The sequence below is a fragment of the Herpailurus yagouaroundi genome, unplaced genomic scaffold, assembly GCF_014898765.1.
Source record: "Herpailurus yagouaroundi ecotype Mexico unplaced genomic scaffold, PumYag 77, whole genome shotgun sequence".
Taxonomy (NCBI): domain Eukaryota; kingdom Metazoa; phylum Chordata; class Mammalia; order Carnivora; family Felidae; genus Herpailurus; species Herpailurus yagouaroundi.
In genome coordinates, this window is record NW_024412388.1 from 15,346,276 (window position 1) to 15,358,351 (window position 12,076).

Below are 12,076 nucleotides of genomic sequence, written 5' to 3' on the forward strand. Positions count from 1 at the left end.
CAGTGGCAGGAATGAAGTCCAAGTGAAAGAGTTTTCTGGAAGTGGAGGTGACGACAAAACCACTGTTTCGATAAAAAAGTAAAGGCACAGAATTAGCAGGAGCACAGGTGAACGTGATGTGCACCTATGCAGCAGAGAAAAAGGAGAGGGAATGGAACACAGATGCTCCGGAACTTAGAAGAAAAATTCTCAAGAACAAGAGAACTGTACCCGTCCTAAAAAAGAAGTCTATTAATTCTTCACTAGATTTGCTTTAGTCACTAAGGAAAACTTAGCCAATTAATGAATGATACATCAATGCAATATTATTATTATGTTTCTGAAATAACCAACAATAGGGAGAACTCTGGGTAATTTAACTTCTCAAAACTTCAGTGTTCTCATACATAAAAGAAGGACAGTCTATTGCCTCCTTGGTAGCTGCTACAAGAATCGAATGAAGTAAGGTACTTGTATTAGTGCCTTAACTACTAAAACAAGACCTCATCTTCATCATCAATGATAAAGATTCAGCAGGAATTCTAATTCTTTGCAAGCTATTTAGGCATGTTATCATTAAGCACTTCTCACAGGGATTGGAAGGAGAGATGCAGAAGGTTTTTTTTTTTTCAAAGCTGAGATACACTGAAAAGACATTCAGGAAAGATTAGGTACTTGATTTCAGTGAATTTGGAGAAGGGCGTACTTACGGACAAATATCTGGGGCAATCTGTAAAAAGATGAACAAAGGCAAGTAGCCAATTAAGGTTCGAGAGCATGGCTTTGTGATGAATAAGTTCATCTTGGTCTTGACTTCATATGAACAACTGCCATCGGTTAGTTTATTCATTTAACAAGTATACTGAGTAAATACTATGTATGTGGTTCTGCGTTGGTGTTGAATCAAAATCAAGATCAAGATTTATAAGGCACACTCTGACCCAGGAACATCCTACTGAGTACCCAAGTGGGCTCTAGGGAGCATGCCAACTGCTTTATAATACTTTATTTGTTACAATAGTCCAATGAGGTAGGTAATATTAGTATCTTCATTTTACAGTTGAGATTAAAAACCTGCTTAATAGAACTTGCATCTGTCTCCAGAGCTAAAGCTTTGATTGCTATATTAAACTATTCATGTTGAGAGGAAAGATATTTAAGGAATGAGACACTAAAAAGTCAGCATATGACCTGTGATGCCTGGCTCTGACAGGTGCAAAATTCAAGAGGAGACTCTAGTCTTGGTGCCTAGAAGCAAAAACATCCAAAAAAGATAACAGAGCTAACTTAAAGACAGGAAACGGCATTGTATGTATAGCAAATGATGAATCAAGATGACATAATTTGACAAAAAAAATAATTTTGTTTGGATTAAAGGAATTCATTCAATTTACCGTAAGGAGTTCTGCAGGAAGGTATGCATAGAAAGATGCAAAGAATTCAATTTTATTCCAAAAGACTAAAACATGATTGGTTTCTCAATTCTAACTTATTAGAAACGAAAACCTGACAAGGAGACATAAAGCAATATGCTAACTAGACTAGCATAGGGTACTCACTGAGAACCTAAAAACACATTTTTAAGAAAAGCAAACATTGATCTAAGCCTGAATGACTGAAGTCTAGGACACATAACCCTCTAGACATAGAGTGTCTTGAAAAACAAACACAAGAGATATCTGGCACCCATTATGCTAGACCTTTTACGATAATGCTTTTAAAAGCAAAAAAATTAAAGTCTTAAAAATTTCTACATATACTAATAGGACAAAATGACAAGTTAAAGCAAATTAAAACAGCAGCATTATAATTCCAAAATAATGTTAGAATGTACTTCTAATCTCACCTGGGTTTTAATGTTTTCAGGATCCTCAGCTTGGCTGTCTCGTTTTTGGCTGGGCTTCCAGGCATTCTCTGCCTTTTTCAGGTGTACATCTTCTTTCACAGAGACTGTAATGATCTTCCTGGGCTCTCTTCTCTGGCCAGGTTGAGATCTCCGCGGTCCAACGTTCAACAACTAGGACAAGAATATTCTTTATTGTATCTACAGAGTGTACTTAAAATTTACTGCCTCTTCTGTGCTGTTCAAGTCAAGCCTGATGATCACACCAAGCACTTCCTAGATGTAAAGATGGGTATTAAGCACTCACTTTAGATGTGATCTTTTGCGGGGGGGGGGGTGTGAGAGGACAACCTTAGAATACCATCAATGTAATGTTCTCCACTACTACCGTTTTTAATTCTGAAAATAAAGTGATGAAAAATTATGTCTGATATTGCTATTGTTTCTAACAAAAAAGACTACCCTTAAACTGAAGCTTTATTTTTTACTTGTTGTGGGACTTTGGACTGCTAACTTGAATAATCATAAAAATTCATAGGCAGTAATCATCACAGTTACAAATCTACTTCAAAAACTAGGTTTCTAAACTTGCAGCATGAAACGAAAATGCGCTTTTATCACAAAAATTCTCTGTAGTGTAGACACCCAGCCTTACTACAGATTTTAATGGATCTCTCTAAGTTCCTGCTAGAGTCCCACCCACCACTGTACTCATTCTGTTAAAAACCATTTGCTGGTATGTTGTAATGGTCATCAAATTACGAACGGTTACTGCAAGAGATAATGGAGGAAAAGTTACACGCGGTGTATTAAAATATCCATAATACTTGTGATCTTAAATGCAAGGAAATAAGTTTTTAATATTAAACACTTGGGTTGATACTAAGTTCTGCTACTCCCAGATCTGTTGCATACTGACAGCCTTTACTTTCTTTGATATACCATTTTCTAAATGCTGACTAAATACTGTAATTAGACTTCAAGAGGGAAGAAAAAAAAACTTCACACAAGACCTAGAGATCAGAATCATATCTCTTTTAGTGCCTCAATACTGCCCTTTTGAATGTATATAAAGCTTCAGAGAAGGAAGCAGAAACTTAAATTTCATGCTTTATATATACTGAAAACAAAAATAAAAAACAGGTTCTAAGAGATACATGGTCTTATTTAGGCCTAAGCTCATAAGCCTGTAAGCCTTTCAACAATAATTATACTTCACCATCTGCCCTAATTAGGAATAGTAGTATCAAGGATGTATCAGGATCAAAAGACAGAATTTCTGGGCAATACAAACCGATTTTGTCAAATACATCTAGCTAAGCACTCAGCATAAAAGACACAATCTCAGAATACTTAGCAAACATTAAAAACCCTGAGGTCAGATAAATGCAGAGGTACCACACACGGTATAAGTAAAAAAGAACTGAAGAGGACCAAGCTGGAAAAGTACTAACAGGGAATGGTGGCTAAATTGGACAGTACTACTATAAAAATACTTATTTGTAACTGAAACATTGATATAGTAGCCCAGACAAAACAATTCTGATAAGAGAATGCAGTACACCGATTATCTGATTTTTATAATTCAGGTTATAGTCTAGTGTTCACTTACAGGAGTTAAATCTTTTTCAATACTTGAATAAGTTCATATAAACAATTCTATCACAAGACATTCAAATTAATCCATGCATGTGCATGTAAGAATTTGTTAAGAACAAAGACTAATGGGTGTAATGAAAGGTAATTATGTCAAAATCAGGTAAGAGCCATAGTAAGCATAATTTGGGATATAATTTTAATTATGTTTGAATGAAGTAGGAAATTTCCATTTCCAGAAAGTACTGGAAACATCAACGAATATGCCATGAAATCTGAATCTACAAAGTAAATATGACTTATGCCAGGTGCCTTTACCAGGTCTAAGTATGTATAGATTTCAAGCGAGCTGCAGGAAATATAAAGATGTGAGAAACATTACTAAATAGATAACAACGTTTGAAAGGAAAAAACGTTTTGAAAAGGTAACATGAGCTGTTAGTCCCAGATAGAGAGTTGGTTTATCACCTATGTGCAAGCTTCCAAGGCAACCTTAAAAATTATTATTTGGCTCACTGGCTATAACTAAGACAGATACTGTTCACAAATATTTATCCAAGTATATTGAGTCCCCAACGGATTTATTATACTTATAAATGCTTAACACACTTGATAAATTATTCTCTAATGTACTCATGTTTACACTACCTGGAAGGACTATAGTACAGCAGAAAAGAGAGGCAGATTAGAAGACAAAAGAACTGTGGACTTCTGAGTTCAATTCTGCTAATTATAAGCAAAGTTACTGTGAGCCAGTCTCTTAACATTGTTGAACTTAGGTTTTCTCATATATTAAATGCTGGTCCTACCTACAAAGTTATTATGAGGATCAGAGACATACGGGATATAAAAGGACCTTAAAAACTAGGTAAGGTGGGGCACCTGGGTGGCTCAATCAGTCAGTTGGGTGTCCAACTTCTACTCAGGTCATTATCTCACAGCTCATGGGTTCAAGCCCCACATCGGGCTCTGTGGTGTCAGCACAGAGTCCACTTCAGCTCCTCTGCCCCTTTCTCTCTCTGCCCCTCCCCTACTCTTCTCTCTCAAAAATTAATAAACATTAAAAAACAAACAAACAGGTAAGTGATCATCAAAAAAAAAAAAAAAAAAAAAAGAAAAACAACTTTTTAAAAAGTGGTATCTGTAATGGTATAATTACCCTTAAATACTTCATGTCCTTTGCATGTGTGTGGAAAACAATACAATTGTGAAATGTATTGCATCCTTCAGAAAATGTGCCATATATAATGAATGATTTATTTACTAAACACAAAACCCAGGATCCTGTGTTATGAGCTAAGGAGGAAATATTTAACAAAAAACGAAGCCTGTTAAAAGAAACAATCCTGATAGGAAGAGGAACTTCCAGGTTGAAAGAGGAATTTTTTTTTTTTCAATGTTTTATTTATTTTTGGGACAGAGAGAGACAGAGCATGAACGGGGGAGGGGCAGAGAGAGAGGGAGACACAGAATCGGAAACAGGCTCCAGACTCTGAGCCATCAGCCCAGAGCCTGACGCGGGGCTCGAACTCACGGAGCGCGAGATCGTGACCTGGCTGAAGTCAGACGCTTAACCGACTGCGCCACCCAGGCGCCCCTGAAAGAGGAATTTTAAGGTACAATGTGTTCAGGGCTCAGGGTCCAAAAATAGCACAACTCAAATGAAGCATCAAAATTTGGCGTTGATAAACTAGTAAGCTGCAGATTTTTTTTCTGATGAATTTAAGTTTAAACTTTTTTACTATCATATATTTCTCTTAAATGTATTAAATAAGAAGTCATACCGATCTCTGCTTTAGGATTTAGTACACATTGCTCTTATCTCCTTCGGAGACTGTTAAACTCCTCTGCTTACCTGGATTAATCAAGGAAAACAGGACCAATATTCATCCTACCAAGTTTTGAAGAAAGATAAGCAAGTGTTCCTTTAAGGACGGAAGGATGATATAAACTCAGAAAACCTCTTTACCCCTAGGATTTTTATAATAGCTCAGCTAAATAAATGTGAAATTACTAGTCTACGCCCACTGCCTCTCTCTCAATACATTTCCTTTGGGGCACTTTCTGTGATGTCTACCCAGATTACTATTAAAATTAGCATCACAATTCCTAAGTAATTTGACTTTTATTTATTTATTTTAATGTTTTATTTATTTTTTGAGAGAAAGGGAATGGGCAGAAGAGGGGCGGGGGGGGAGGGGGACAGAGGGTATGAAGCAGGCTCTGCACTGACAGGCTGACAGCAACGAGCCTGATGTAGGGCTTGTACTCTCAAATTGTGAGATCACGACCTGAGTGTAAGTCAGATGCTCAACTTCGTCTGAGCCATCCAGGTGCCCCTAAGTAATCTGACTTTTAAAAAACTACAGAGAGGATACTGCCTGAGTGCTTCTAATGGATATGTACGTTACTATCCATAAAAAGACCTTTATGTTGGAAGATTTTATGTAACTGCATATGACATGTTAAAACAACTGAAAGTTCATACTGGGAGTCATAGTTACTTAAGCCACACCATGAACCATACCTAGTAGATTGCAAGATCTTTGGGTGGTAATCATTTATAAGTCAATTGGGAAGCTGGGAAAAATGATTAGAGGAAATTCCGAACCAAAAACTATGAAGAGCAGGGCTGCTGCTTTTTCCCAAACAGCATCATTAACTGTTCCTTTATATGTCAGACATCTACGTCCTATGAAACTCCCATCTGAATCTACAACAACATACCAAGGGAAGCAGCACAAATTAGGCAAAGAATGTTTGTTAGCTATGGGAGATGCTGGAAAAGTAATTACTTGCATTAAGGCTTAACATATCAGTATTACTCTGATGAGTCTCAATTTTGCTTAAAAATTAGCTTGTGGCACATGACAGAGCTATTTAAAGAAAGTGAAATAACTGACTTTTTTGGAGACATTACAAATTCTTGATAATGGCTCATTTCCAATCACATTACTTTGAATGCACCAAATAACTCATTTATATGATACAAGTAAGCATGTAGATTAGTGGGCAAACATACATTGTGATAGTTTCAAAATTCATTTTCTAATTTCAGTGTTTTAAAAGAAATGGAGCTTATTCTAAATTCACAGTATTTCCTTTTAGCTATACCTAATTCTATAGCGAGCTGGTGATAAAAAGGGACAGACAGCACACGCTGCAAGAGGAGACGCAACAAATCATACCTTCTGTGAAGGACATACGAACAACACAGAGCAATATGATAAGGACAGATGCTGTTAACCAGAGAGAAATCAAAACAGCATCAACGTTATTTCCAATGTGTGGCAAAACAAAGATATAAATCAAAACCGAAACTAAAACACAAATAAACGCTAACAGAAACACAACTTTAAATCACCAAAGGGAAATGCTGAAAAATAAAGCATCAAATGGTTTCTAGAAAGCTGCTTTCTACGACTTTCTGGTGAAAGACTTTCACTCTTTAGAAAAAAATTTTAATTTAGTATTTACAGAAAATAAAGATTCAGTTTCAATCCTGTGTGAGAACAGAATATCACACAGAGATACCTTTAAGATGTTGATGCTCACTAAATAGTATGCTTCAAATTACGGATATTTTCTGTAGGTTTTGCAAAGCCTCCAACACATTGTAGGCACTGAGGTATTTTCAATTAGTGTCTGGCTGCAGGCAAACAACAAATAATTCAAATCTCTACCAAGTGGCATTAGTTTCTGATGATACAGTCTTATTTCGAAGCAGGTTTCAAAAGTTGCCATTCCAGAAATAAAAAGGTGATGGGGAAATAGAAAGTGTCACCTTAAATAAAAATATTTTTACAAACATAAAATAAAGTTGTCTTAACAAGGTGATCTGCGAATGTATATCAAACCCCCAGCTCCTCCCCAAGTTTCAATTAAGCGCTCTCAACACCATTCCAATGAGGGGGAAAAAAAGGTATTCACATCATTGGCAACTTTCCCCCATACTTTCTGCAAGTCTACAAAGCATGGAGTAGGCACAGCCTGCCGCATCCTGCACAGGGCAGTGCCCCAGCATAACTCCACTGGTGATGTCACTTCTACCGCTGAAGAGCCTGCTACTGGGGGTGTAAAGGCAACCTGCAGTTTATGAATACTGCACTCTTTTGTACGTGTCATTTGTTCATATTTTGACTTCACAACCTACAGTAAGTGAGAAGAACAAAACAGAAAATATCGTAACACCAGAGACTCTTGTTTAAAAAAAAAAAAAGAAAAAAAAAAAAAAAAAGATTCAGCGCACCCCAAGAGGCAGGCTCTTCAGGGGTGGGTGCGACATTGCCAGTGGAGCGCAAGCTGGGGCTTTGCTCTGTTCCAGAATTGGCGATCCATGCCTGCTCTGCACTTTGCAAATCTGTAGAAACAAAGACAAAGAGATGACCATTAGCTGAATGTCATCAGAGATCTCAACTGTATCAGGGCACCTCAAAACAAACCAGAAATCCTATTTAGGTTTGGCTCTATTTTTAATCCATCTGCAGTTCATTTCAATGGAAAAACATATGAAAAAAAAATCGAGACCAAATTAATGCAGACCAACTTCTCTCAAGTAAAAATGACTCAAATGTATTCTTTATTTGCTTTAATGTTAGTATGGAAAAAAGGAGAGTCTTCACCTCTTCCACTTCTTGGTTAGAAGAATCAATGAAAAAAAGCTGTTCTCTTGCTGTGAGACAAGATGTCATGAAGTCTATGACAGTTTGTAACTAATTGGGTTGTAGGAAACTTGCACTTACAGGTACACCTCTTCCACCAGGGGTTTGCCTTCCAAAATCTGCAAAGGCTGGAGTAAAATCTGGTCCTCGAGGCAAAATCCGAGGATCCAGAGTTCGCATTGGCAATTTGGGTTGGTTGATCTGCATGAAGAAGCAAAGGAAAGCTTAACACAAGTTCCAAAGCGTTCAGTGCCAAAAAGGCAAAAACCTAGACAGAAAAGATGGATCAGCTAAAATGATAAGCACTGGCTTTCTGAACGAGCGAAGTCCTATGTGAACCATGGTCCCTCCTCCAGACTAGCCTTAGAGCCCTTAGGTCAGCAATCGCTTTCTGGTGCCCTGGGACTGATTAGGCCTAAAAATTCCCGAGGGGAGGCTAAACACAATCAGTAGACTGGCTTACCAGACACTCAGGACCAGCAGAATGGCACAAGAAGAGCTATGAGAACCAATGAACTAGGAGCAAATTTGGGGATTTTTTTCCAGGATATTCACCAGGACATCATAGCAACTTATCTAGAGGAATCCTGCCATAGCTCATTTTGATTTTGTTGCTGTTGCCTTACAGTTAGTAAAGTATGTGTTTTGAGTGACAGTAAGTCTCTAAAGGAGATATTTTTCATGTGTGATCACCATTTAAAATCTCACTTGGTTTGCCTTATTAATTGGAGGTATAGACATATAATGTGACTACAGACTAAAAAAGCTAAGTAGCTCAGGGAGAAGTCAACTAATAAATGGATGCAGTCAGAAAACTATTAGGAAGACAAGAAGAGTTATTTCCTAGAGGATAATCTAATTTAAGTGTATATAAAACCTCCCCTTGTAAAGTAGTCTCAAATGAGCACTACCAAATAAGTACCTAAGAGAGATTTAGATACCAAGAGAAATAAGAAAACCTATTGCTTTAAAAGAGGAAACTAATACAAATATGGTCTGGATAAGCAGCTGCTGGGAATCTCAAAAAGAGGTAGATCTCCTTCTGTAAGATAGTTACCATCTACACGTCACTAAAGATTAATAGTTTCTTTTTAAAACAAAAGTATTTTTTTTAATATTTTATTAAAAAAAATTTTTTTTATATTTATTTATTTTTGACAGAGTGAGACAAAGTGTGAGCGGGGGAGGGGCAGAGAGAGGACACACAGAATCTGAAGCAGGCTCCAGGCTCTGAGCAAGCGGTCAGCACAGAGCCTGATGCGGGGCTCGAACCCACAGACTGTGAGATCATGACCTGAGCCGAAGTCGGATGCTCAACCGACTGAGCCACCCAGGCGTCCCAAAACAGAAGTATTTTAAGCTTGGTCACCAGCACTGGTTCATCATTTATACACACACACACACACACACACACACACACACACACACACACACACGTGTGTGTGTATAGTTACTTGGGTAGATACGCATCTGACTCTACTCTTTTTAATTTAATAAAGACAAAATAAACACTGTACTAATTTTCTGTATGCACCATTAGGATCATATGTTAAAAGAAAGGGTGCCTATTTATTTGCCAAAAGTGAAGATGAATCACTGTAAGTATGTATTAGGGAAATTCTGAGATACAATCTGACCTGTCCTCAATGCCATTCTAATTCTATACTGAAATTTTAGAATAGTGAAGAAAGAGCTCCATATCACTTTAGCCACAGTAGCCCAACAGACAAACGTTTTTCACCATATCACTAGGCAACAACTGGAATAAGCAGACAATTAATCAATTTTAAAACTTCACCATTCAAATATGGGCCAAACCCCAAGGTTACAGCAATCTATAGTAAACCTCAAATCCAACAGCACTATGTAGGAAAACTATAATACATGAACATATATTAGAATTCAAATACATTTAGTCTAATAATTCCTAAAAATTGTTCATACTTCATATATTTGTACTGATAAAACCAGTTCCCACCAGAAAGACATAGCTTTCTCTGAGTATGTTGCTTACTTTGTCCAGAACCACGTCACTGATGGGAGGCAGGCCCTCTGGTTTCTGTATACAGGCTGGCATGAACTGAAAGTCCAGCAAAAACTCCCTGTCATACTGCTTCTTGCCCTCAGTATCAGCAGGCTTCCAGGAATCTAGAAAAAGGGATGTAGGCAGACAAGTGTCTATAGGGTCATTATATATATAACCAGTAAGAGTACAAATTAGATTCCAGTACTGACTTTACTTTGTCACAGACAGAAACACAAAGCAAACACTGAGCTACACTCAGAAAATGTCATGTAAAAATTTCAAACTGCCATTTGTTCCTTTATCCCTTCTAGATACCTTTGGATAGTAAACTGACATTATTACAGAAACCACTTAATATAAACTACCAAGCCCTTCAGTATCTCAGAAATAAGGGATCTAATAATACTCTTTGGTTTCATATAAAAGGATTCTTTGGTTGTTCACTTGGAAATGTTTTGGGGGGAAAAGGCAAAAGGACACAAAACAAACACAAATAACTTATTTAAGATTCTGAAACGGCTAAGCAGTTAAATACATTTTTTTTCCCCCGACAATGGTTTATTCTATTTTGGAAGTACAGTTGACTTACAATATTGTATTCATCTCAGGTACACAAGACAGTGGCTCGACAATTCTATACATTAATAAAGGCTCACCACAGTAAGTGTAGTTAAGCATCTTGTCACCATATGAAGTTAATGTAATCTTATTGACTATATTCCCTGTGCTGTACTTTTAATCCCTGTGACTTATTCATTTTGTAACTGGGAGTCTGACCTTCTTAATCTGTTCACCATTCTTGCCAACCCCTCACCAACCTCCCCTCTGGCAATCACAGGTTGTTCTCTCTATTTATCAGTCTATTTCTGCTTTTCTGTTTGTTTTTTAGATTCCACATATGAAGTGAAATCGTATGGTATTTGTCTTTTTCTGTCTGACTTATTTCACTATGCAAAATACCCTCCAGGTCCATCCATGTTGTTGCAAATGGCAAGATTTCATTCTTTTTTTTACAGCTGAGTAATACTCCACAGTGTGTGTATACACGCATGCATGCACATACTCATGTATATACACACATCTTTGTTATCCATTCCTTTATCAGTGGACACACAGGTTGTTTACATATCTTGGCTATTGTAAACAATGCTGCAATAAACATGAGGGTGCATATACCTTTTTGAATTTCTATTTCTGTTCTCCTTGGGTAAATACCCAAAAGTAGAATTACTAACTCATATGGTATTTCTACTTTTAATTTTTTGAGAAACACCCATACTGTTTTCTATAGTAGCTACAATGGCAATGGTTTTATTCCTACCAGTAGTGCATGGGGGTTCCCTCTTCATAACCTCACCAACACTGTTATTTATTTCTTGCTTTTGATACTAGTCATTCTGACTGGTGTGAGGTGGTATCTCATCGTGGTTTTGATTTGTAGTTCCCTGGTAATTAGTGATGTTGAGCATCTTCTCATGTGTCTATTCAAGTCCTCTGCCCATTTTTGAACTTGGATTATTTGGGGTTTGTGGAGTTGTAGGAGTTCTTTATGTATTTTGGATAATAACCCCTTAGCACTGCTGACTACAGTTTACTGTGAAGAAAATAATGTACTTGCTTGCTGAGACAAAACTGGGAAGGCACATATTCTTCAAAAATCCTGACACACTCTTGATTTTTTATAAGTTGCATTTATTGAAGTAATCTCTACATTCAACGTGGGGATTGAACTCATGACACCGAGATCAAGAGTCGCATGCTCTCTTGACTGAGCCAGTCAGGCACTCCTCAGAGTTAATACGTTCAATATTAATTTTAAATTAGTTTTTTGCCATAGCGTTACTTTGTTACTATGACTATTGTTACAGCTATCATTTCTCATAATCCTAATTTCATTATATAAAGTTGGAGAATTTCTTGAAATTTTTGTTGGATCATAAAAGCAAGTCACAGCATTTTTCTTTTATTTTT

The 12,076-nt window shown here is 37.0% G+C and overlaps 1 protein-coding gene across 30 annotated transcripts in view; it reads right to left on the reverse strand.

Moving 5' to 3' along the window:
* The window catches only part of EIF4G3 (eukaryotic translation initiation factor 4 gamma 3), a 286,899-nt gene that overhangs the window by 69,649 nt on the left and 205,174 nt on the right, over positions 1-12,076 (reverse strand). For 24 of the 30 annotated variants that reach the window (XM_040463621.1, XM_040463813.1, XM_040463808.1 and 21 more), the window contains 4 exons: positions 10,094-10,227; positions 8,161-8,280; positions 7,668-7,778; positions 1,826-1,996 (listed from right to left, as the gene is read on the reverse strand). In XM_040463621.1, coding sequence (XP_040319555.1) covers positions 1,826-1,996; positions 7,668-7,778; positions 8,161-8,280; positions 10,094-10,227 — 536 coding nt within the window. The remainder of the gene's footprint in view (positions 1-1,825; positions 1,997-7,667; positions 7,779-8,160; positions 8,281-10,093; positions 10,228-12,076) is intronic. The other 6 variants (XM_040463823.1, XM_040463792.1, XM_040463782.1 and 3 more) reach the window with 1 other exon arrangement.